We start from the raw sequence: 27,662 nt of genomic DNA, 5'->3' as shown, positions 1-27,662 counted from the left end.
TTCTCCTTGAGTCTCGCAAAACTTTTTCAAACACAATCAGTCCTTATGGGTCATGACTGCTGCCTGGTTTGTGTGTCATTGACACAGACATATATGGCAGATGGTTTAACTGACTGGATGTAACTAATGGGGGAACCGTTCTACTGGTTATCAGTTTCGGAAGCTTCAAATATTCACTACTTATTCGAGATGAAAGAACTGCCGATACAAATTTGCTGACAACCCACAGATTAGCTATACTATTGTAGATGAAAACATCATAATATTCTAACCCAACCATCTGTAGCTGCTTCATCAGTAACCACCTATCATGCTAAGCCCAGAGTAGAGAGGTAGGCTAATGGCCAGTCAGTGTTCAGTATAATTTGTAGTTCTTTACATAGTGAAGCATGGCAGCAAGACAGAGAAGATTCAGATTTAGGCTAAAACATGGCAAGTAACAATCACATTACACAAGCATTGGGTAATAACCCATTGCCAATGAAAGAGAAAACCATCTTCCTTTGACGTTCAATGGCATTACCATTACTGAAACAATCACCATCAACAGCATGCTGGGGAGTTACCGTTTATCAGAAAGTGAACTAGGGCAGCCATTTAAATACTGCAACTACACAAGCATATCAGAAGCTGGGAATTGTTCTGTGTATAATTCATCTCCAAGGCAGAAGTCAGGAATGAGGTAGAATAATGTTCATTAGTCTAGTGAGTGCAGCTCCAATAACACAAGAAGCACAACACCAAAAAGCAACATGCTTGAGTGGCACTTCATCCACCACCTTAAAACATTCAATCCTTCTTCCACCTCCACAGTCACAGCAGGTATCAAATATGAAAATATTGTAAAAGTGAATAAAAGCAAAATTATGTGTATTCACTTCAGATTTCAGATTTCCAGCAAAGTGCTGGAAAAACTCAGGTCTATCAGCATCTGTGGGAACAGAAACAGAGTTAATGTTCTGAGTTAGATATGATTCTTCTTCAGTGTCTCTGCAGAAGCAATCAGACTTGCTAAGTTTATTCCAGCATTGTTTTTATTTCATACAAAAAATGACATGTACTTGAAAAGGAGAATACGGTAAATAGGATTTGTAATATGCTGACAGGCTTATACTTTTCAGGACTCACTACTTTACTCTCCGGATGCAGTCTGTTGATTAGATTGCCACTGTGTCTTGAAGTCAAGAAAGGCAACTCCTGGTTTACAAGTCTAGTGACATATTTAGGAGCCATTCTCGATGTATGTAAATGTGATTATTATTTGAGTACAGTACTAAGCTCTAAAGGCATGACACTGTCCAAATAGTCATCCATGGTCAATGCTCTTGCACATCAGCAAGGCATTGCAAAACAGTCAATTTCCAAAGAATTATAAGCAAATTACCAGCAAGAAGTCAATCCTTGTCTCATTAGTGGTGCTCCTTGGAACAAGAATCTTCAATTTTGACATTAAAGCTCATTCATGTACAAGACTGCATTTTGCATGTTTAGTATGATATTTGTGTTTGCTTTTCCAACATGATGTGTTTGTTTCTTTTTATCATATCAGAAAGCAACGCACTTGTTACTGATCTAAGACATTGATGAGACAATTTTGCAGCCAACCAACTGCCATATCTACTGTTTCCTCACAACACTGAAGGCAGCAATGTCCTAGTCTTGAGCTGATTCATCTATCATTTGCTGCAGATACACCCTTTGTGGCCTAGCACCTTTGCCAGGGGGGTCCCCTTTACCCATCTCTAATCTATTCCTATAGGAATGTTATCTGCTCAAGTTGCCTTGAACCACTAAGTGGAACTTGTTCAACGTCAAGATAGGTTGCAGTTTTTAACCTATTCCTTGCATTGAAAATGTGTGGTTATAAACTGTTCCAAGATGTTGACCTTGTGCTTTAGTCTGGTTGGCAAATTTAATAATGGAAATTCCCACTCTTAGTGACGCCCATTTTTAGCTCTAGATAGAACCGTGATGTGTTAGATAGGGAATCTCAGGATTTTGACCCAGTGATGTTGAAGGAACCGAGATATATTTCCAAGTCAGGATGGCAAGGGGCTTGCAGGGGAATCTGTAGTTGGTGGTCTTCTCATGTAGTGCTACTCTTGTCCTTTTAGATGGCAGTGGTCATGGGTTTGGAAGGTGCTGTTTAAAAAGCTTTGGCAGATTGTTGTACTGCGTACACTACTAATAACTTGCACCTGTAGTACAGAAAGTGAACGTTTGTGCACATGGTGCTAATCAAATGAGCTTTGTCCTGGATGGTGTCAAGCTTAAGTGTTGTTGGAGGTGCACATATCCTGGTAAGTGGGAGTATTCCATTACATTTCTGACTTGTGGTTTGTAAATAGACAGGCTTTATGTAATCAGGTGGTCAGTTACTTGCTGCAGGATTTCTAGCCTCTGACCCGCTCTTTTAGCTGCATTAATATGACTAAAAACTGAACTAGATGAGCCAATGACAACCCCTGGGATGGTACTGATAACAATTTACCCTTGAAGCAGTCTTAGGTTGCAAGAATATTTTTCCAGAAGCTGGTTTTAGTAAAGTCTAGTTCTATGAACTAACCTGACAAAATGAGTAGACTGATTCAGGCTGCAAAAGATTTGAATAACAACATTATGGTCAACACCACAACCACATAAACCATACCAGAGACAGACAGGGAAGAAGAAAATGAAAATATTGTTCCAAAAGGCCTTTCTAAGTGGTTAGGTATCATCACAGTGGAAGAAGCAATGAGATGCTACAACTCCACACCACATGACTACTCATTACCAGTGAGGTGTCTGTGGGGGAAGGAAGCCCCTCATCAACAGCCTCCTCGATCACCTCCTGACAAGAACAAAGTCAAAATTTTGGTAACATTACAAATAAATCAAAGAAAATAACGTACACCTCTCATCAGCACAGCATGCAAGATAGTGAATTGGTTTTGTGTTTTGCAATTGCTTAAATAAACAAGTGTTTATTTAATTCAACTAAGTAATCATTCTGTAAATAATAGATGTTTTGAAAGCACAGAATGCTTATATATCACAAATACAGGAAATGGCAAGCCAAAGTATTCAAGTGGTCAAAGATGTCAATCTGACAGTCATACAGCCAGACTGGATTTTATTGCTTTTTTTAGTAATTTAGAAGCAATTTTTATCCTTCATTATTGAAAACAAATGGCTGGCAGCATGTTACTTAACTTATATTTACTTCATATATTTGACAGTAAACCGTGTTACTGTTCTCTCATACAAAATAATAGCTGTGATTAACTGTAAGAATCAATATTCCAAAATAATTTGGTTTAGTTTACATTTTCTCAATCGTTTGGGCACACAAAACCCAAACAAAGTTAAGTTATTAACTCATGATTAAATACAGGAAGATATCATATTTTAGGTAGTCAAAGTGAGTAATCAACTTTAAAAGAACAGCTACTGCTGGTTTAATTGCTCATATCCAAGGGCAAACAGTTTGAAACAAAAACACAAAATTTTTATAGAGCCTTAAAGTAGAAAATTGGATTAGCGTTCATTTAAAAAAATAATTTTTTGTGTGTAAAACCAAAATGGGGGCAAGGAACCTCCAAGAAAGCAAAGCATGACTACCTTGTAAACATACTATTTTGGTGAAAACAAAGAAACAATGCTTTTTTTTTTAAATTAGTGCTTCATTAATATATAGTATTGAATTAGTATTTTGTAAACGTGTACTATGCCTGACAGAAGTAAAGTTTCACAGACACAGTTTTGAATTTAAAATAAAAATTCATTCTCCATTTCCGGACTACTATATTCCTTTATTCCTCTTACTTTATTCCATTAGCAATACTTACTAGATTACTGCTCTGTTCTCTCGACAAACTGGTTTTAGTTGATGAACGCGAGACAGGATGCTGCAAACTACCAAAGTATTGCCTTGGCACGTAACAAATAGGAGGGGCAAAATATGGCTACGGGAAAGGAACAGGTGAAAAGAAAACAATGAAAAATCAAATGAAGTCACAAAAAAAAATACACACACACAACCTATGGAATGTGTTATGATTGTGCAGTTATTGCCTGGTACGTTTTGGGGAAAAAAATTATATGCTTCAATTTTTAAAAAGTTAATCTGTAAATGGGCAAGTTACAAGTCACTTAACTATACCACTGCCAGTTCTGTATGGGTTAGACACACATTCCCTGACGTGGCATACAAAAGGTAGCTCAAAACGATTTCAAAGGCAAGCTGCCCAGGCAAAGTGAGATTCTATCTTAAAGCATCACAGAAGAAACACTCTCTGAGAATGACAAAGCATGTGAGCGACCTAGAATGTAACCACTATGGGGAGCCAAAAGTGCTACATTATAAAGATCAGAAGTCAGGAACCTTCCCTCTCTCCCTGCTATAATCTGCAATTTGGAGTAAATGTCCTGTACAGAAAATGCTACCTATTCAATTACAGAAGCAGCCTCAAATGCTGCGTCTGAATCCAAGTGTTAACTACTTTGCTGCAGAAACATGGAATTCAAACAACGGGCTCTAACAGCGTACCAAAGATAATTATTGATGCTTCCTTCTTATAAAGTGTCTTTTGTCTTTCCTTTAATTGTCATAATTTTGGAATATGTAAACGGTTGTCAATAACGTTATCACTAAGTAACTTCTGGCAATAACCTGACAATAAGCTATGCTTTAAATGAAAGCTTGACTGCTGGTCTACTTAACATGTATCATTATCAAATTAAAAAGGTGCCTACAGAAGCTACATTAAGCTACAGCTCACTGACCACATTGTGGACTTATCTGGTTGTGACAAATGACATCTCATTTTCATATGTGTAGAATGTTTACTTGTCAAACCCTAATCAATGATTAATGAAACTTAAAATAAACAAAAGTAACACATGGTTAGAAATTAATTAGGGGGTATGGCAATATGGAAATGTTGAAAGGGTCAATTCAATACTTCTCTTTAACATGCCCACAGTCATTTTGCATCTAGGTGATAGTAGATTTTAGTTTACTTACCCGATTATAAAACGGATGCTGCTGTCCAACCATGCCACTGTAATAGCTGCTGGGATGTTGCGGTGATACTACATTACCATTGAAAGAAGCTGAGGAGGAGCAGACAGATGGTGCCTGGCTGAACACTGACACAGCTCGAGGTGGAGCTTCCTGAAAGGGTAGTGCAGGATAAGGAATCCCGGTGATATTTACAGTGGACATCTGCTCCCTAGCTGCTCGGATATCTGCAGGCGTTGAACAAAGACCTTTTTTTAAACATAACTAAGGTTCACAAACACAGATTCAGCAAGCCAAAACAAACCCAAAGGTTTTGTGAACTAGTACAAGTGGTCCGTGCATGAGATATCTATTTAAAACTTTAAACCATATTTCCAACTTCTGGAAATTACCGCTCATGCTACCTGAGATCCAATGATTAATTGTGCCCAATGTCAGACTACTTCCAGCAGACAGAAGAGAAATAAGACTTGTAGTTATATAATGCACTTCAGTATCACTGTCAGTGAAACAGAAACATTGTAACAATGTTGCAGGGAACAAGACAGCTGTTCCATGCTGAGAAAATTCCCATAAACAACAATGTGATAATGACAAAATACTCAATTTCTTTTTGAAACGGTCCTCTTTGGAATGAGAAATATTGACCAGGAGACTGAAGGTAATGACCCTGATATTCCTCCATTTGGTGTCATGGATTGGTTATGTTAACCTAAGAAACTCAGGCCTATTTTAATTATCCAATGGGCAGTACTTCCAGAAGTGCAGCATTCTCTCTGAAATGGAATGTCTATCTAGTTTTTTTTTTAATTAAAGTCTTGGAATTCAGTAAATCCACAGTGTGCAGAGAAAATTCAAGACAGACAATCGTAATGAGATTAAAACACCCACAATTTTGTTTCTTTTAACAAATAAATTGCAAATAACTAGAAAATAATTTGTCCCGTTTTGGCATGTTGATATTTGGTTTGATGTTTTCTATAGTAATAAAAACGCATTTGGTAGAATTTCAAAAGTATATTAATAGCCTGAATTATTAGACCTGTGCATGTCTAGTTCAAATCAAGTTGGTCTTTCATTTCTTTTACAAGCCTATATCTATTCATAAATGGAATATAGAAAAACTCAAAATAATAATAAAAATATAAATTAGGAGACTTTATTGCATGAATGCTGCAATGATAAGTGAATTTTACTGCCCTTTGTTAGAAACAATATCAAACTAAAATAAAATCTGCTGTTAAAGTGGTGAAATGTGGTGATGGAGCAATTATATGTATTGACTTGTTATTAATGCAGATTTCAGCTTTTTAAAAGATGAAATATGGGAAATCCAGCCCAGATGGGCAGACCAAACTAGAAGAGAGTTAAAATGACCTTATTCAAATGATTGTTTACAACACTTCAAAGGTTATTTCTCCAGTTATATAGAGCACCAATGAGAACACACCTACAGCACGTATGTAGTGTTAGTAACCATATTTAAGGACGTAAATTTGTGACAAGCAGTTCAGAGAAGGTTTGAGAGACTAAAACCTGAATTGGCAAATTCTAGGACATGAGGAAAAATTGGACAGACAGATTATAAGCAGTTGGTGTTAAGTAGAGTAACAGCTTATTTGATTAAAACACAGACCATTCTGAGGGGCCTTGACATGGTAGATGTGATGAGAAAGTTTCTTCTGAAAAGAGGATTAGAATTAGGGATCACTGTTTAAAATCAGGGTTCACTCATTTAAAACAAGAGATGAGGTAAATTTACTTTCTCATTCTCGGAGACTCACCCTAAACAAATAAGAAGTCCATAAGAAATGGAAACAGGAGTAGACGGTTTGACCCCTCGAGCCTGCTCTGCCTTTAAATAGGATCATGGCTGATCCAATCTACCCCCTATCAACTTTCCTGCATTTTTCCTGTAACCCTTTATTGCCCTCCTGATCAACCGAGTCTCTCTCAGAATTAAAACATATACAAGGACTCTGCTCCCATAGCTCTTAGCAGTAAGGGCTTCCAAAGACTTTCAAGCTTCAGAAGAAATTTCTCCTCACCTCAGTCTTAAATTGGTGCCACTTTATTCTGAAACTATGCCCTCTGGTCCTAGACTCTCCATGAGGGGAAACATCCTCTCAGCACTTATCCTGTCAAGCACCTTAAGAATCCTGGTGTTTCAATGAGCTCATGTCTCAATCTTTTCAACTCCAGTGAGTACAGTCCCAACCTGATTAGCCTTTGCTCATAACATTCCATGCCAGGGATCACCCTCGTGAACCTTTTTTGAAAGGTCTCTAATGGAAACACCTTTCTTTAAACAAGGGAACCAAAACTGCTCACAGAATTCCAACTGTGGTGTTACCAGCATCTGGTAAAGCTGCTGCAAGTCTTACCTGCTCTGATACTCCAACTCCCTTGAAATGAGGGGCAACGTTCTATTAGTTTTCTGATTGTCTCTGTACATTGTTGGTTCTGCTTCTTAATTTAGCCTCTTCCTGCTCATATTTCCTCAGCAAAACTGCTTTCTTTTTCTACCTATATCAACTAGCTATGCAGGCACAACAACTGGGTCTTTCCCCTCCCACTCCACATTCCTCTGTAGCCCAGCTACGATATTCTGAACAAGGGCATCAGGCAGGCAACACGGCCTTCAGGACTCTCAATCATAGGCACACAGAATGGTGTCTATTCTCTTAACTATACTATCTCTGATTGCAACTACACTTCTCTTTTCTGCCCCCTCTTGAATGGCTCACTGAATTATAGTACTATGGTCAGTTTAACCATCCGCACCGCACCAACCCCACACCACCCGCCCCCCCCACCCCTGCACCAACCCCACCGCCGCCCCCCCCCCCCCACACACCCCGAGTACCCAACTCTCGTCCACACAGGGAGCCAGAATCTCAAACCTGTTTGAGGAGCTCAATGGCTGAGGCTCCTGCAGCACTACCTCCTGAATCTCTCTCCTTGCCTTGCTTGTAGCCACTCCTACCCCCTCCCTGACCACTTGTCGAATTTGAGATAGTTAATCTAAGGGGGTGTGACTACCACTCGAAACAGTGTTAAAGATCACTCTTCCCCGTCCATCTTAGGTCACAGGGAGCTGGAGGTGCTCAACAACAAACAATTGCTAGAGTTTGGTCACTACGGACCACAAATGGGGTCCATCAACTCCTACAGCATGCAGGTAAACTGCCTGGTCCTGCATCTCTAGTCTGTTTCCTACTGGTCTTTTCATTTTAATCGGTAAAATATTTCTTCTATTTACCTTTAATCAGACTATCTGGTCTAATTTGCTTTCAAATTAACAGTTATTACCAATCAATGAACTATGGTTTTCATAGAATCACAGAATTCCTACACTGCAGAGAGGCCGTTTAGCCAATCAGGTCAGCACCGTTCATCTGAAGATCATGCCACTCTCCACATCCTATCCCTGTAACCCCGCATTTACCGTAGCTAACCCACCCAGCCTGCACAAACCTGGACACTGAGGCAATTTAAACAGCCAATCCACCCATCCTGCACATCTTTGGACTGTGCAACGAAACAGGAACAACTGAGGAAACCTACACAGGCATGGGTAGAACGTGCAAACTCAGAGTCACCCAAGGCTGGAATCGAACCTGGGTCTCTGGCACTGAGGCAAGAGTGCTATCACTGAGCCATCACACGGTCCAATGATATGCTGGGCCCCTAATCCCTGGGCTTCAATTTATCCTGTTCCAAAGATGTTTAAAACTACAAACCAAAAATAAATTTAAAAAACAAATTCTTTCCCTCAGCACCAAAATCTTAGAAATCTATGCTCGCTCAAGTTATGCCTCACTCTGGATGTGATCTCTCTTTCTGATTCGTCTTTGAATATTTATAAGGTAGAGGAGGATTGATTATTAGTAAGCAAAAGAGAGTGAAATGTTATCAGGGTACACGTGCCTATGGATCTGGAATTACAATCAAATTCTAGGCGAAGCAGGCTCAAGGCTTATTTCTGCCCCCTGATTGTATGCTGTGTACTTTGTACATAGGCTGATTACAAAGCTGAAGTTTAGGATGCCTACTCTTTTTTTTTAAAATAAGGCCGGCCAGTACTGGTCCTTACTATCAGTAAATATTTGTATTAAGTCAAGATAAATATATTAACCAGTTAGGAACAGAATTAAAGTCAATTCAGAGTGGGATATTCCTTGTTATTGTAGAACATAGAACATAGAACAGTACAGCACAGAACAGGCCCTTCAGCCCACAATGTTGTGCCGACCATTGATCCTCATGGATGCACCCTCAAATTTCTGTGACCATATGCATGTCCAGCAGTCTCTTAAGTGACCCCAATGACCTTGCTTCCACAACTGCTGCTGGCAACGCATTCCATGCTCTCACAACTCTCTGCATAAAGAACCTGCCTCTGACATCCCCTCTATACTTTCCACCAACCAGCTTAAAACTATGACCCCTCGTGCTAGCCATTTCTGCCCTGGGAAATAGTCTCTGGCTATCGACTCTATCTATGCCTCTCATTATCTTGTATACCTCAATTAGGTCCCCTCTCCTCCTCCTTTTCTCCAATGAAAATTGTGTATTATTGAAGCATAATTCAGGTCAGAAGGACAGACAAAGAAATAAAGTAAGCTATAGAAAAGCCACAAGTTGCTCTCAAAAGACTCTGGCTCACAAGCCTGGCCTATAATAACTACCCCAATTGAAAAGTACACACCTGCAATAATCTCACGCAGTTTAGGATCCAGATTCACTGTGCATGGTAGAAATATTTTTACATCACGAGCTGAAAGAATGGGCATTCTTGAAGATAGGAAAATTTCAAAGCTGCGAATATCACTATCAATTTCTAGAAGTGGCTCCACATCTTTGGTCGTTGGTATGTTTTTGGAAATTCTGAAGATAATAAGAAATATTATTGAACAATTTTAAAAAACCTATTTATAGATTGTCAGAAATGTTACGCCGTGTGAAAGAACATTTACCAAGCATGCTATTTGCATCATCTCAATAATCTGAAAAGTTGTAGATTAAAGAACAGAATTTTTAAAAATGAAATCAATTTTCAATTTTTTTTATTTAAAATACAACTGCTAAGTGAAATGAGAGTGTTGCAATATTCTTGTCTAGAACAAATTCTAGATAGATTAACTCCCATTTTTAAACCAGAAACCCACAAAGTTAGCACTGAATTTCAGTATGGTTCAATGTTTTTATTCAATTTCCAAAATTAATCTAAAATTCTTCAAAAGTTGTACTAAGTGATCAATAAATCCTAAAATAGCAGGTTAGATAGATCCTTTTGGCGGACACTTAGAAATTCAAAAACTGAAACAAGATTAATGTACATTATAACCTTAATAGGTTTTCCCTCTCAATTTGTCTAGTAAATATCAATTTCATTTTTGATTCATGAGTCAGAAAAAATGTAATGATGGTAGACAAAGTATCGATGGCAGCTCTTTTTAAGAACGTTCTTCAGGGCCAAAAAGAAATTTAGTCATAAGAATAATTAAACTGCTAAAAAAGGTCTGTTCTAAAGAATTTGAATAATTCTCAGCTGATATGTCACATAGGGCAGGCTAAAAACTCTTCATCAGCTGTGCCCCCAACCACAAGCTACATCACATTTGAGAGCACAAAGTGATTGAGGGCTGTGCATTCTTCATGGTTTTAGTACTTTACAAACAGCTCAAGCAGCCTTACTGGTCTATACTGAAAAAAGTCGATTAGAAATATCACATGGAGTAGACAAAAAATTTCATAAATATTCCTTCAGTATGCAAGCATTTCACCAGCAAATGATTAAGAACAGAAGTAATAGCAGGAGTGGCCTATTCAACGCTTTGAACTCACTCTGCCATTCAATGACGTCACTGAGCTTATACATTTTTCACCTTTTTCCAAAACGACTCATGTGATAGCTAGCACGAGGGACATTGCTTTAAATTGAGGGGTGAAAGATACAAGACAGAAGTCAGAAGTCAGAAGTAGGTTCTTTATTCAGAAAGTAGTAAGGGCGTGGAATGTCCTACCTGCAACAGTAGTAGACGCACCAAGTTTAAGGGCATTTAAATGGTCATTGGACAAACATATGGGTAATAATGGAATAGTGTAGTTTAGGCGGGCTTCAGATTGATTTCACAGGTCGGCGCAACATCGACGGCCGAAGGGCCTGTACTGCGCTGTAAAGTTCTGTTTTATGTTCTATCCCATAACCATTTTAATCTGAAAAAAAACTTGAACATATATCACAACTGAGCTACCATAACCCTCAAAACAGAAAATTCCAACAATCTCAAATTTTCCAAACCTTCAAAATCTCCAACATATTAAAATAGTTCTGGATGTGAGTTTGCTCGCTGAGCTGGAAGGTTAATTTTCAGACGTTTCGTCATCATTCTAGTTAACATCATCAGTGAGCCTCTGACAAAGCGCTGGTGTTATGTTCCTAGGAAACCTAACCAGATAAATAGAAAGCGGGACATAACACCAGCACTTTGTCGGAGGCTCACTGATGATGTTACCTAGAATGGTGATGAAATGTCTGAAAACTAACCTTCCAGCTCAGCGAGCAAACTCACATCCAAAACCTCAACCTGAGCTACAAATCTTCTCAAAACTCGATATTAAAATAGTCCATCAGATATTGAACTAAGTTAAGATGGCACTGTATCATACTCTAGTTGGATGACATCTGCAGTACGATATTCAACGACCTGGTCATCTAAAGAAGTACCACAAGCTTGATCTTTAGCATGAAAGCTAAGATAATTAAGCTTTTTAAACATTGCTTCAATTCAATCAATAACAAAGTGAGTGAGAAATATAGGAAAAGTATACTGAACAGTAAGAAAAAAAGATGCATGGGGAATCAGGAAATGATCAACATTGGACAGGTTAGGAACATGTGACCAGGCATAGGCAATCAGCTCTGTGTGTCCATTACACCATTCAATTACACCGTTACTGATCATTCGCTCTGATTCCCTAAACTTCAATCTCCTTCTCTAGCAAAACTCTATTGCAGTTCAAAGATTTGCTTGATGTGTTCTGTCAGGTTCTTCAATTATTTTTCATTGTTAACAGATGTATCTCAATGCTGAATAAAATGAAACAAATTCTTCAAACAAAAATCCATCTGTGCATCCACTACTGATAAAGTGCTATGTTTTTTGTAGATTAAAAACCAAGAATCATAAGGAAGTGATTTCAATAATGCAACAATACAGATGATCACCCATGACAGCTGCTTTGCAACATACATGTATGTCTACAATGACATCAACTGTTAAACATCACTCTCACATCCACGGAAAGCAACATGGCCCTAATATTTTGAGATGAGAGATTTAGAAAATTAGCAGACTTAATATTAAGTTTAATCAGAGTCCAATGATCGGGGTTCTATCCTGTACAACCGCATCTTCAGAGTCAGTGGGTTTTCCAGAGCACAAGATACTTTAAATTTCCAAATCACCACCCGGAAGTGAATGACATGAGAACTCAATGGCATTAATATTTTTACTTGTTGAAGTAATTGTTCTGCAGTAAAAGTGGGGATCGCATGGCCTTTTACAAAAATGAAAAGAACATGTGAACTCAAGGATCAATTACAAAAATAAACAACTCCCTAAACTGACAGTAATTTGAATTTCTAGATACTCTGATTACACTGCAGTGGAATATGAATTCACCCACAGTGATCCTAAATCTTAGGGGATCAATTCCTGCTGTAAATGTTTCAATCACAAAGGTTATAAAAAAAGGTGGCAAGTAGAGACGTTAAAAGTGAAAGATTAATTTTTCAAATTTACTACACACAGTCTCTTAGAACTAAATTAAATCAAAAAGTTTAGAACAGAATGATACAAAGCCGAGAAAGGATTTAAAATAAAACAAAAAAACTGAAATGCTGGAGATCTGAAACAAATACACAAACAAACAACAATTTCTCCAGCAATTCCTGTTTTTGAAAAAGGATCTATTTGTGATAACAGTACATAAAAGTAAATATGCTCTCTAAGCGAAGTATGCTTGAAATGGGCAATTAATTTAAGTACAAAGGGCATTAAATACTTACTTTTCATAGGTATTTTTCAGGGTGAGATGATCTGGAACATTGTCAGTTTCTTCCAGATATAGAATGAGCCAAGAGGTCCTGTACGGCCATTGTTCTGTGAGGTTTATCCAAGAGGCAAGCCGATCCCAATTGAAACAAATTTGGTTAGCCCTTAGCAAACGCCCTGTAATGAAATTTAAATAACTCAGTCTTGGAAAGGCGTTATTCTTGTGATCATAATTATTTCCATGACTGAAACAAAATTAGAGATAATATTTTAAATTCTAATCCAAACAAATTTGTATGACAATTCTTGACACAGATGATCAATGAATTTGAAATCACCAACACATCAACACCTTTTTATTCATAACTAGAGTCAACAATTAAAACTGTATATACACTGTTACTTCTGTACTTTGTCAGTCAATTTTTTTAAACAATTATTCAAATCACCAAAGAAAGAATATTTGTTGAGGGAATAATGTTTTAAAATCATGAGACTTTACTTCAGAATTAAGTTGATGACACTCAACTGTGCTGCAGATCAGCAATGAGCATCCACGCAAAAAAAATCAAAATTATTTCCATAACATATTTTGCACACAGTAAATAGATTTTAATTAATTGTAAGTAATTAAAAATTTCTGCTTCGAACAGTAATAATCCCCTTAAAAATGGCCACCACAGATTCTTATTCTATTAGCCAAGCATCAACATTGCATTAAAAGAAATATGCAAAGTACACTTTTCTCCATAATTGTAAAGATGTTTGAATAGAAATGCAATATGGCTTCATGATCATCTTCTGATGTAAAGAGAGCAGGTTACATGGAAAAATCATTAAAGTATAATTCCTAAATATCTTGCTTGCCTGCCGTTTGTTTGCAAATCCTGACCCCCTGCTGTCACTTTAGTTTGTTACATTTTTATGCTTTCTATTCTCCCTCATGAACTACAAGTAAATACTATAGGCAACTCTGTTAGAGAGTGACAAGTGGCTATGCATCACGAGGAGTACCATTGCTCATCAAGGACAGTGTAAGACAAGGAGACAGGCTTCAATGAACTACCAATTCAATATGGGGATTGAACAAATACTGTTGGTGTCTATCCCACATTCTGCAACCTACAATTAGCCTGGACATCATCTTGATACTTCCAGAAATGAGGCCACTTACTCAGGCCAAAAACTTAGTTCTTTTTCTGATTTACTTGATTAAATATTTCCTCATTCTTTGTTGCTTTAACTATACGAACAATAATTCGGTTCTCCAGTCCTAATATCTATGTTAATTTACAAATCAATCCATATTTTCAATTACTATAAATTTTAAAAACAAGACATTTTCTTTGGAAACCTATATTGACTATACATTAATATATAATGTTAATACATTAACATGGCAATTCCGCTATATTTTCAACTGCCTGACGTTCTGATGTTATATTTTCTTGAAGTTGAGGCAATGTTGTAATATAGGACATATTCCTTACATTCTTTTAAAAATCCCCAGGGTTCTTCTACATATGTGCAATCTATAAAAAGCAGAGGCTTTATCCTGAGTTTAATGAGCTTATTCATTACATATCCTCTTTTTATGTTTTAAATTCAGTTATCTAATTATCTCCCTGCTAAATACTGTGAAATAATTATTGAATATTTGTCTCAATATTACACTATCCTATTCATTCCTATCACAGCCACTTCCCTGAATGTAAAATGTAAAATGTTACAATTTCATTTATTTTCTTCATATGTGCCTCTGTGCTAACCATCAATTGTTCCCTCATGTCTTTATTCATTGATGGGAGTCTTACAAGTGCTTCTCATCTACTTTTTAGCAAAAGTAATTTTCCCTCTACTGAACGTAGTTTTAAATGTTTCCCATTACTGTTTTTCATTATTTGTTGTCCATTTATTCTTCCTAAATCAGCTTTTTTTTTTCTCCAAACTGTTAACCTGGTATTTGTTATACTTCTGTCTTATTCTATTAGTCAAACCAGCAAGTTTACTGCATTTAAATCACTCTGCTGGAGTCACCATCGCTTTATTCATTCTTTATTTGAAAGGCACACATCATACTGCAACAGTAAAATTCAACCTTCATATTTGTTGCTTGTGAGGTTCACTGCACGGAACATAAGCACTGCAAGTTGCCGAGTCAACCGCAGTGTAGAAAGTATTACATTAGACTGAAAAAAACTACTTGATTATAGACCAGCAATACTATTAAAGACTTTGTAACAAATTCTAACACGTCACCTTGCCTGAAGTCATTACATTTGTAACTGAGATATATGATATAATAATTGCAAAGGATGGAGAGCACTAATCTATAATTAACTAGGAAATAAGATGTATCAAAAACCAATAAAAAACAGAACGCTGCAGGTACTAGAGATAAAACAGAAAATACTGTAAATACTTAATAGGGTAGGACAGCACCTGTGGAGAGAGTCAACCTTCCGAGTCTGACATTGCATCAGAACATGCAAAAAAGTTAGAATTAAAATGGTTCTAGTAAAGGGAGAGTGAGACAAGTATAAATGGAAGACAAGTCATCTTCTAGGCAAAGAAAGCAGTGATAGTGACATGCTAGAACATTTTCAATGTTATCCATGTAATACATCTGCATCAGATATAGAATCATAGAACATTACAGTACAGGAAGAGGCCATTTGACTCACAGTGTCCGTAACAGCTCCCAAAAGAGCTCCCTAGCTGGCCCCAGTCTCTAGCTATCCCTGATGCCCTCTAAATTCATTACTTTCAAATATACCTGAAGCACAGGAGACTGAGCTGTTACTTTATAGAAGTTAATAAAATCATGAGGGTCATGGATAGGGTGAAAGGCCAAGGTGTTTTTCAGAGGGTATGGGAGTCCATAAGTTTAAGGTGAGAGGGAAAAGATATAAAAGGGGCCTGAATGGCATCTTTTTCACGCAGAGGGTGCTGAGTGTACGGAATAAGCTGCCAGAGGAAATGGAGGAGGCTGGTACAATTACAACATTTGAAAAGCATCTATATGGGCACATGAATAACAAGGGTTTAGAGGAATATGGGCCAAACACTGGCAAATGGGACTAGGTTAATTTAGGATGTCTGGTCTGCACAGACAAGTTGGAAGCAGACCCTTTGGTCCATATTCTACATTTCCATGATTCTATACATCCAGCTTTCTTTGAAAACTCCAATGGAATCTGCCTCCACCACTCTCCTAGGCACGCATTCCAAATCCTAACAACTCTAAGTTTCTCCTCATCTCACTTCTAGCTCTTTTGCTAACAATCTTGAAATTGCGATCTTTAGCTAGTCACATACCAATTAGCAGAAACAGAATATCTTTCCTTACCCAGTTAAAACTGACCATCATTTTGCACACCTCATAAAGGTTATCTTGTAATCTTCTCTGCTGCAAGGAGAAATAGATCAATTTCTCTATTCTTTCCTCGTATCTAAAATCCCTGATTCCTCGTTCTAGTCAGTCAATCTCTTTTGCACGCTCTGCAGGATTTTAATATCCTTCCTTTAACAAGGTACCTAGAACCGAACACCAGACTCCAAATGTGGTTTGAGCAATGATTTGTAGAGTGTAGCATCATTTCTTTACTCTTCTATTCTATGCTTCAATTTATAAACCCAAGGATCCTACAAGTCTTCTTAACTACTGCATCAACTTGCCTGGACATCTTCAGAGAATTATGCAATGTGAACTCAGAGGTCCTTTTACCCCTGTACTTCCTTCAAAGTTGTACCATTCAGCTGCACTGTCTCTCCACATTTCTTCTACCTAAATACATTATGTCACATTTCACTGTAGTCAAATTCATATGCCAGGTGCCTACCCATTTGGCCAACTTGTCAATGTCCCTCTGAAATCATTCAGCATCATCCTCACAATTCACTATTCTCCTTAGCTTAACACCACCTGCAAATTTAGAGATTGTTGCCTTCAACGCCCATCTCCAAATAGTTTATATAAATCAGAAAAAAACAAGGGTCCCAACAAAAATTTGAGGAACACCACTTTCAACTTGACTCCAGTCTGAGAAAAGCCTACCTCTACCTACCCTGTTTCTTATCTTTTAGCCAAACTCTTCATAACAATGCAAGTATATACTGAAAAATACTCGAAACATATGAATCAAAAGTTGCTGCTTACCGGTCACCGAAACAATGTTGAGCAATCGCCTCATAGTCTGAGGACTAATGTCACTGAACCAATCTTCAGTAACCAGAAGTTTGGTCAGATCAAAAGACATTTGCCGTGTAACTTGCCGCTGCATTTGTCGACGACGATATGTATCCTGTCGGTACGGGAAATGATCAGTGTGTATAAAAAAAATGAAAAAGCAAAACAAGAGGGACATACAAGGGCTGAATGGAATTGCATACAGCTTTTCACAATTTGAAGCTTTTCCAAATCACTTTAAAGCAATGAAAAACACTTTTGCAGTTAAAGCATTAAAATACAAACATATTTTGCAGTTTATTTATGCGCAACAAGACATCAGAAACAGTAATGAGATAAATGGCAACAGTTGTCTGCCTAAGTGATAAAAGACAAGGATGAGATGCTAGCAACTTTCTCTGCTTATCTCTTAATACTGCAATGGGATCATCTGCATTTCATGAGAAGGCACATAAGAATACGTTGAGGTTGTACAGGACATTGATGAGCCTCTTCTGGAGTACAGTGTGCAGTTTTGGTTGCCCTGTTATAGAAAGCATATTATTAAGCTGAATAGGATTAGGCAAAGACTTACCAGGATGCAACTGGGAATGGAGGGTTTGAGATGTAAACACGGACTGGAAATGTCTGGGCTATTTCACTGGAGTTTAGGAGGTTGAGGGACGACCTTACAGGTTTATAAAATCACGAAGGGCATAAATAATGTGAATGACAAAAGGTCTTTTTGTTAGGGTGGGACAGTTCAAAATTAGGGGGCATCTTTTTAAGGTGAGAGGAGAAAGACTTTAAAAGGACAATTATTTGAAAAGGGAATCATTTTTCATACAGAGTGTGCTTTAAATGTGGAATGGATTGCCAGAGGAAGTGGTGGATGCAAGTACAGTTACAATGTTTAAAAGACATTTGGATAAGTTAGTTAATATGACAGGTTTGGAGGGATATGGGCCAAGCGCTGGCAGGTGGGACCAGTTTAATTGGGAACACGTTTGGTGTGGACCGGTTGGACTGAGGAGTCTGTTTCCATGTTATATGACTTTATAGGTGACCTAGTTCAATAGAACATCCAGAATCTCTCTCAGTCAATCTTTCTTTCTATGCTACATTGAAGTGATTATTTTCTTGTCTTTGGAGTGGAGCTTAATGCAAGATGAGACAGCATTACTCTGATCCAAGGTTGATAGATGAGTTCCATGTAAAACAAAACTTAAAGTTTAAGCATTTAATATTAGTGTTTTAATCTGGGACTCATTTTGTCAGAACAGTGCCATAAAAAGTCCGAGCACGTGCCTCACTGCTACACTCACTTAGCAATGAATGAATCGCAGTTAATTTTAGTCAAACATTTAAATAAGACCAAAGAATACCTCTAAAATGTATATGTTTGGCCTATGCCTGGACTGCTAATCAATGCTGTTTGACATCACTTGCCTCCTTATGTTATTGGCCGCTAAACAATCCCCTGACACTGAATGGTTCTTAAACTTACAAAAAAAAAGTACTTTGTCCTCTTCCCCCTTCTTGGGTCTCAGTATACCATTCAATAAGCTCTGTTCAGCATAACAGGAACCTTCTCCATAGCTGTCAATATCATTTGGAAGGAGTCTATAAGCAGTCTTGACCCAAGATAATCTATTCCTACACAAAGCAATTGATCTCTCCATAATTTTACCAGTTGAATCAATTTGGAATTAAATATGCAGAAATGTACTAACAGAAAAGACTGTTACTTTTAGTTAATATGGCTGCGAAACCTTTCACAACTCACACAACATAGCACTAAGTATAAGGCAAAACACAGTACTTAATTTCACTTTGATCCTAAGAAATCAAAAGGAAAAGGTCAAACAGATTCTTATAGTATCCTCCTTAGACATTTAATAATCTCAACGTGCAAATCATCAGTCCTAATATCACTACCAATTTCTCTTTTAGAGATTTTAAATAAGGTGCTACACAAACTCAGAAGGTCAGACAGCATCTGTAGAAAAAAAAGTTAATGTCTCGAGTTCAATGACTCCTCCTTCCAGAATTCCTCTTTTCTCTTTCAGAGGTGTTGTCAGATATGACATAATTCTCAGTCAATACTAATTTCCAGATAAATTCAAAAGTAATTATGAAAGTAGTTCAATCATCTTACACAATAAAACAACCTGCAAGCATCAGATGAAACTAAAAACCAAAAAATTAACTTGAATTTTAAACCTGTTTCTTACCCTTCTATTGAGTGCTGTTTTACTGCCGAGTTTGGTCAATTCTCCCAAGCTGTGTTGTGAAAGTTTTCGATCGTTATCTTCATGCCAACCTGCCACACAGTAACAAGGACCGTTAAAATGTATTTATACTTTCAGAACATTTGCAATACAGCTAGAATAATCAAAGTGCATATTATAAATTTTAAGTCACTGTCATCTTCTTACTTGTACAATCCGAGTTTCCTACATCTCCATTAGATGGCACTGCTGCAAAGACTTTCTTTGTACTACTAAGCCCACGGCTGTTAAGATAAACTGGCAGATGGACTATATTCCTCATATAGTCATGTCCATTTATATTAGAGTCTCTTAAAACACTGTTCAGATTTTGATTGATAGCCTTTATGATGATATGTGGATCACTGGCAAAAATGGCAATAAAGGGTCCTTTTGAAAACAGAACCCGTACCTAGAAGACAATAATATGGCAAAGTTGATATTTAAGACAAAACTCCAGAATTTGGCACGCTATTTTACAGTGAGTGATCGACGCTACCACTTCGTAATTTCAAACACCGCTATCAAATTAGTACTTGTCAAAGGCATCCATTCTAAAACTCTTCTTTTTTTAATCTTTGCATATATCAGCATCATTCTAGTTAATCTGTTATATTTTACATAATGCTCTGATATCTTTCCTATTATGTGGAAGATTAAATTCTACATAGTATTCCAACCATTGTCTTATGAAAGTTCTGTATAGATTCATATTGTGTACCAACATTTAAATTATCATTTGCGATGAAATCCAATGTTTTATTTGTTCAGGACTTTCTTCCCAAACTATTGCTTTTATTACGTCTTGTAAATGTGAACCCAAGGCTTTTTTTGATATTCCGCATCATTTAGCTTCTTTATCATCCAAGTATGATCATTACTTTCTCAACCAAAGAGTACCTTAGCATATTGAATTCCATTTACTGCTTTTCTGCTATTTCCACCATTGAATCAATTTCTCTCTACAATATGGAATGAGGAAATTAGACCAAGCAGCCATTCAGCCCATTGGCTCTGTGCTCTCTCTTTCAGAGAGGGATCCAATTGCATCCCACACAATTTCTCTCTCCACCCACTACATCTGCAACTTGTTTTCCTTCAGATATTTATTTAATTCCTTTGAAAGTTGGTGCTGAATTTGTTTCCACCACTATCAGACAGTGCATTCCAAATTCTAATCTGTCTTAAATGTTTTCCTCACATCGTCTCTTAACCTTTTGGAAAATACCTTAAAACTGTGCCTTCACTGTAACAATCCCACAGCCACTTAGAACAGTTGTGTGTCACTTCCTCTATTTAAACTCTTCTTGGCTTTCGTCAAATTTTCTCTGCTCAATGGAGTCCAGTCCAAACATCAATTCTATCCATGTACTGTATCCCCTCAAACACAGAATTTACTTGTAAGAGATAGTAGGAACTGCTGATGCTGAAGTCTGAGATAACAGGGTGTGGAGCGGGATGAACACAGCCGGCTAGACACCAGAGGAACAGGAAAGGTGGCACTTCGGATCTGGCCCCTTCCTCAAAAATCTTGTAAAAATCTCTTCTATACCCTTTTAAAACCCTTCACATCCTGCCTAATGTATGATGTCCAGAATTGGACACAACACTCCAGTTGAGTTTAACCTATTATTTTATATTGGTTTAGAATAACTCTCTAATCTTGTATTGCATGCCTCTACTTATTTGTGCATAATCATCTCCTTATTTTCTCAGCCTGCGCACTCCTTTAGAATCATTTAGTTAATACGATCCGTCCTCATTCTTCCCAACAAAATATATTAGCTCACAGTTCATTGAATTTCATCTATAAGTAACTAGCTTCCCCACTGCAGTCTCTATTACTGTCATCCTCACTGTTCAGTACATGTCTGTTTTTCTTATCATGTGCAACATTCAATACTGTGCCCTATATCCCCACGGGGATTTTTTTTTTTGGGGGGGGGGGGGGTGGCGGCGGGGGAGCGAGACCGAGCGCGAGAGCGTAAAAGAACAGCTGAAAGGAAAGCTCCTGCGACTTACCAACCACTATAAATTTAACTTGCATTTGAAGTGAACGATCCTAACTTTTTCTGACATATTAAATGGGTATCTTGGTCAGTAAGGACATTTTTTGTTTTAAAACCCACTGAATCATTAAATTTAGTTTCTATCAAAAGCTGATTAACAAATTCCTTTATAATGAAGTTATTTATGTCTGAAGAATTACTTACTGTGTCTAGCATCTGCAGCACTTTATCTTGTTCACATGCATCCAATCCATCAATAACAACCACAAGTCGCGTCTGATTCTGAGTAAAGCCATCAATAGACTTGGTCATCTGAGCCATAAGCTCCACTTCATTCTTTAGGACCTTTGAGAAAACACAATATTTTTTCACAAAATAATTTACCATTATACATGAGCAGAAAAAAGACCAAGTACAAAATTGAATCACTGGTTTAGCTGTACAAGAATACCGTAGTCAGAAATGTATTTTCTTTCTGCTGCTTTTTTTTGTATTCCACAGAATTAATCTGAATTAAGGCAACCTAGGCCTTCCCCTGGCACATCTCTTATGAGTATTCTTTGTCTGAGAGCTTAGACATCAAGTGCCATCAGCTAATCTGCCCGGGGGAATACTACAACTGACCTTACAGTCATAATCATACAGACCTATAGTACAGAAAATACCCTTCAGAACACTGCATCCAAACAGATCAGAAACAACTACCTAATTATTCTAACCCCATTGTCCAGCACTTGACACATTGTCTTGTATGCCTTAACAGTGAGCAAAAGATGTGATTAGATGTGCATGTGCATGTTAGGAGGGCTTCTGCCTCTATGATATTTACAGGCAGTGAGTTCCAGATACCAACCATCTGAGTGAATAAATTTTTTCCTCACACCTCCTGTAATCCTTCTGCTCCTTACCTTAAACCAATACTCCCCAGTCACTGATCCCTACATCTAAGGGAAAAGTATTTTCCTATCTACCCTATCCACACCCCTCAATTTTACACATTTCAAATCACATCCATTCTCATTCTCCACTGCCCTAAAGAAAAACAACCCCAGTCTGTCCAATCCCTCTTCTAACTGAAACTCTACAGACCACGCAGCAGCCTGGTAAATTTCCTCTGCATCCTCTTAGGTGATTATTACATCCCAGATTCCAGAGCTGCACACAATATTCTAGCAGTGGCCTAATCAACATTTTATATAGTTCCAGCATAACCTCCTTACTCTTAAATTCTATGACCAGTCAATAAAGGCAAGTAAGCTATATGCCTTCTTAACCACATTATCTTTCCATCCTGATACCTTAAGGAATCAGTGTGCATGCACACTATAATCCCTCTAGTCATTGATGCTTCCTACGATCCTACCATTTATTATGTATTCCCTTGTCTTGTTTGTCCTGTACAAGGGCGTCACCTCACATCTATCTGAACGGAATCTCTTTTGCAACTGATCAGGCCATGTGACCAGCTTCTCGATACCCTCCAGTAATCTTAGGCTATTCTCCTTGCTCCTTAACATCCCAACAATTTTTCATGTAATATCCAGTTTTCATGTAGTACCCAGGTCCAAAGTCTCTGCAGAGTCACTGGATAACAATCAGATATCAAGATTTGTTAATTTTCTTAACTTGAGTGCTTCAGAGCCAAGTTCTAATACTGTTAATACATAACCTGCTCTCCCCCAATCCTTCCAATGAGATCAAGTGATTCACTATAGACAGTAACCAAATGAGAAATTTTTTGGTACATGTGCCATTGCTACCATGGGCAGTGCCTTTGGCCAAAAGACCTTCAAACATGCTCATGTTGATTTATATTTAAATTAAGGTTTTTAAATCTATGTTGAAACCATACTTGGGAAGTGAGTTCCTTTTTAATTGGCTTTTCAATACTGGTCAGAGCACAATGGATCCAATAGGATGAATACCCTCTATCTACTCTGCATCACTATTACTTGTGGCAATATTAACTTATTCACAAATTGTGATAAAGTGGCTTTCAGTAAATAGATGGTAACCTCCAGATTACCAGGTTTTGGCTCACAGGTTTGCATGCAAAATAATTGACAGACAGGGGGAAGCCCTAAAACAATGGCAACGTCATTGGACTAATCATCCAGAATCACAGTCTAATACTTTAGGGACATGAGTTCAAATCCCATCATGCCAAATGGTGAAATTCAATTTTTAGAAATCTGGAATTAAAAGCTAGCCAAACATACTCATGTAACCACTCATTGTAAATACCCATCTGGTTCACTAAATCCTGGTCTGGCCTGCATGTTAATCCGGACCCAAGGCAATGCGATTGACTCTTACATGCTCTGAGTAATCGGGCAGTCAACAAATGATTCCACAAGTGACTCCCACATCCATATGAACCAATAATAAAACAAAAGCACAGAAGAGGTGTTGTCCTACAACAGCTGTAACTTCAACTGAGATTCAACAACAGGACCTTTCTGTCCGCTTCAATTAAACTTATAAACTACACAGCTGCCTGTAAATAGCAGTTTTTAAGGATAGAAATATAGTGCCACAGCGACTGTGCAGTGAAGGCACAGAGTAAACCACTTGCTTGTAACAAGACAGGGCAATGAGGAATAGGCACAAAATACCAGGTTTTCCAATAACATTCAGGAATTAAAAATAATTAACAAAACATTTGTTATGGTGCACAATTTATTTACAGACATGGATGATTCAGAGAAAGCAAAAAGTGAAACAACTATAAAATATATACTAGACAAAATATTTGGGGCATTGGTAAATTGTAAAAGTAAACTCTTGCACATCACATAAAGAACACTTACTTTCATAAATCCTTCAGGCTTTAGCTTATGAAGTTTTGAAGCTGCTAGTAAAACACGCTTTCTCTGAGAGTGAAGGACAGAATCTAACACCTGCCACCATGTGTGGCAGTTAAGAACCAGTGCAAGGCCAATGATACTGGCAACTGATATCAGGATGGCATTTACAGTCAGGTGTTCCTTATCTGCCTTGAAGATGGCCAGCAGCAAGACGCCAGCAACAAAGCAACACAAGATAAAAATAAAGATTACAAATGAAGGGATACAGCAGGTCTTTTTCCATTTCTTCACTCCTTTTTTACCTTTAAAAGAAAAAAAGCCAATATTACTTTTACAATTTTGATTTTAATTCAACAATACTCTTAATTTTTTGAAATACAAATGATTCTTTCAAAGGTTAAACACTTTGTTTGTACATTCCCTACATTTTTTAAAATTTGTTTGAGAGATGTGGGCATCACAGGCCAGGCCAGCATTTATTGCTCATCCCTAATAGTCCTGAGGGGAGACAAACAAAACACACTGTATCCACATCACTGCATCAAACTCAACTCCAATACTTCAAAAATTACCTTTGATGTTTAATATCTTATTAGTAATCTTTTCAAGATTCCCCAAATTTACTGAATTCGCTGGTACGTTAATAAGGAAACATTAAAAAGTGATTCACAAGCAGAATATCTATAGGGAATGCACCTTAAACATTAAGGCTTGGAATTTCCACTCGTTTTCTGTCCAGGTATTACAGCAATTTGGGTGGGATCAACTGAAAAAGTATATTTCAAAATTTAAAATATGAATTACACCTTGATAAGATGCTCAAGTTTCCATACTCAAATTACACTCATTCAAATCAATTCCTCTAAGTCAGCCTCATTCACAAAATCTGCCACACCCCAGGCCAGAGTTGTTTCTATCAATTGCACCTGTTTTTTTTGGGGGGGGGGGCGCTCTTCAAAAATATATTGTTATATTCATTCATTGTTAATGACCTGCAATTGAGAAATCAACTACCATCTGAAGCCTCACTCTGGTCAGTTTCTCAAATTAGCATAATTACTTTAAATTTGGTTTTAAGAAGCTGAATTTAGGGCTCCTGTGGCACAGCTGGTAGTGTCTCTGAGCCAGGGGCCCTGCTTTCAAGTCCCATTTGCTCCAGAGGTACATCAAAACATGTTTGAACATGATACAAAGAAAAATTAAACAAGCTGAAATGTAATCAAGTGATCCTCCTTTGGTCAATAACACCTGTGACCAGCAGTTAACTGAAACCAATAACTGACCTGTATCCAGATGCAGCAGCTGCTTGCACATGGCTTAGATTAATTTAATTTAGTAACCTGAAGGTGCTTTTGGGAATGTCTTAATCAATAATCAACTCAATTATGTATTCGAACTGATTCAAGTGAGGCTTAACATTTATACAAAAATTAATTGATACAGAAATGTGGACATAATCATGACTGCCAGAACTAGCACATTTGTGGCATATTTCTCAGTTGTGCTCCTACCTAAAACTCCAAGCCTAAATCTTAACACACAGGATGTCCCTTGTCCCATTCATCCCCAACTAATTAGGGATGAGATTTACTAAGTCATCCTAACTTCCTGGGGAATCTGCTCATCTTCAAAGTATGTTGTGACAGTTTGGGAGAAATCTTGCAAGTTTTCCAGGTCAATAATTTATTGGACACACAGATAAAGTTGGAATAGTAGAGTGATTAGAGGTATTTTTTTAAATTCGCTATATGCTTAAATTAGTTAATCCAGTTAGGAATACAGGAGTAGGAGTTAGCCATTTAACCCAAGATGCCAGTTCTGCCATTCAAAAATATTACAGCTCTCATGGGAACGGAGGAGGAGGAGATAATTTGGCCTCGTGAACTGGCTCTGCCATCCAATAAGACCATGGGTGAACTGTTTGCATTGGAATTCCATGTTTCCCCAGCTACCATCAACCTTTGACTCTCTGCTCTAAGTATCATCTATCTACTACTGTCTTAAAATGAAAAAACATGAAAGTCGTCTACATCTTGGGCTCAGCCTGAATTTATTGCCCGTCCCTAGTTGCACTTCAGAAGATGGAGGAAAGCTGCCTTTTTGAACCACAGCAGTTCATACACCGTAGGTAGACTCACAATGATGATGGGGAGGGAAATCCTGGTTTTTAATCACAAGTCAGTGAAAAAAGTGATATATTTCCAAGTCAGCATGGTAAGTAGCTTGGAGGGAAATTTATCATATGTTTCCATATATGCAGTATCCTTTAGATGTGGTCACGGGTGTGGAAGGTGCAGCACATTATCAAGGAAGTCCTTAGCAAACACAAGTCCTATGTTGTGGATTCACCAAGTTGAAATCTGATTTTCAGCTGCATCCTAACACTGGTCCTGGCATGCTCCTTTACTCTCCTCATTGAGCCCGAGTTGATTATCTGACTAAATGGTGATGAAGAATAAGCAATAGGTAAGGGCATAAGATCATGACTGAATACATCCTGCTCTTACCAACTTCTTGCATGCTATTTATATGAACTTTTAAAATGCTCCACACAAGAGACTACCACCAAAGTGAAGTGTCAAAATTGGTGCTGACCTTGTGATATGGGCTGATGATTGATTAGAGATGGAAGTCAGTAGAATGTTACAAGTGGTGCTCTCTCAAACTTAGGAAGAGGGAGAAGGAAGGGAGGAATCAGAGAAAAAGAGAAGGAAAGCAGGTCCTAAGGGATCATATTATTCTCCAATAGTCTCCAGTTTGAACGTGAAGGTTTCATGAATTGAGAGATTGAAATCTTTAATGGAATTGGTTAAAGCAATGCATACAAGTTTCCCAAGACATGCCCCTTTATACAATTTCAAATATATGTCACAAGGGCAAAATTTGGCCCTTTTTTTGTGATTGCTCCTTTTCCCAAAAACATCCAATATGCATGCTAGACACGCAGTGATCTAAAGGCAGTTTCTCAGGCTATCAGTAATACGTCTGCACAATTTTCAAGCTAAGTTGCCCCTTTTACCCTCAAAAGCCCCAACTTTCTTAAAACACAATCCTTAAACAACTCATGATCACTCAGATCCTGAGGACATCCAGAATGCAAAGATGTTAGTATAAGCTAGCAGAATCATTTTGACCATGCTAGTGATAGACTCAATGGTGCTGACATCAAAGGAGCAGCTATGATCTTATTGAATCGCAGAGCAGGCTCAAAGAACCACATAGCCTATACCTACTCTTATACATTACAGTCTTATACAGTAAAATGTGTGTTCAAAGGTTTCTGTGTTCAATCCTACTAAAGACAGAAATACAATCTAGAATAAGAACTTCATGCAGTTCC

At 37.7% G+C, this 27,662-nt stretch overlaps 1 protein-coding gene across 4 annotated transcripts in view; it reads right to left on the bottom strand.

The window, feature by feature from the left end:
* kidins220b (kinase D-interacting substrate 220b) overlaps window positions 1-27,662 on the bottom strand; it is a 136,225-nt gene that overhangs the window by 17,240 nt on the left and 91,323 nt on the right. For 2 of the 4 annotated variants that reach the window (XM_048531792.2, XM_048531793.2), the window contains exons 17-24: window positions 24,326-24,624; window positions 21,720-21,860; window positions 19,675-19,918; window positions 19,471-19,559; window positions 17,228-17,372; window positions 13,083-13,245; window positions 9,717-9,895; window positions 5,009-5,232 (exon numbers count right to left, since the gene is read on the bottom strand). In XM_048531792.2, the coding sequence (XP_048387749.1) occupies window positions 5,009-5,232; window positions 9,717-9,895; window positions 13,083-13,245; window positions 17,228-17,372; window positions 19,471-19,559; window positions 19,675-19,918; window positions 21,720-21,860; window positions 24,326-24,624 (1,484 nt within the window). Of the gene's footprint in view, window positions 1-2,776; window positions 2,834-3,830; window positions 3,948-5,008; window positions 5,233-9,716; window positions 9,896-13,082; window positions 13,246-17,227; window positions 17,373-19,470; window positions 19,560-19,674; window positions 19,919-21,719; window positions 21,861-24,325; window positions 24,625-27,662 lie in introns of all 4 variants that reach the window. The other 2 variants (XM_059645604.1, XM_048531791.2) reach the window with 2 other exon arrangements.

The sequence above is a fragment of the Stegostoma tigrinum genome, chromosome 4 (assembly GCF_030684315.1).
Source record: "Stegostoma tigrinum isolate sSteTig4 chromosome 4, sSteTig4.hap1, whole genome shotgun sequence".
NCBI classification, from domain to species: Eukaryota; Metazoa; Chordata; class Chondrichthyes; order Orectolobiformes; family Stegostomatidae; genus Stegostoma; species Stegostoma tigrinum.
Note: the sequence above shows the minus strand (reverse complement) of the source record. Positions and strands in the feature narration are given on the sequence as shown.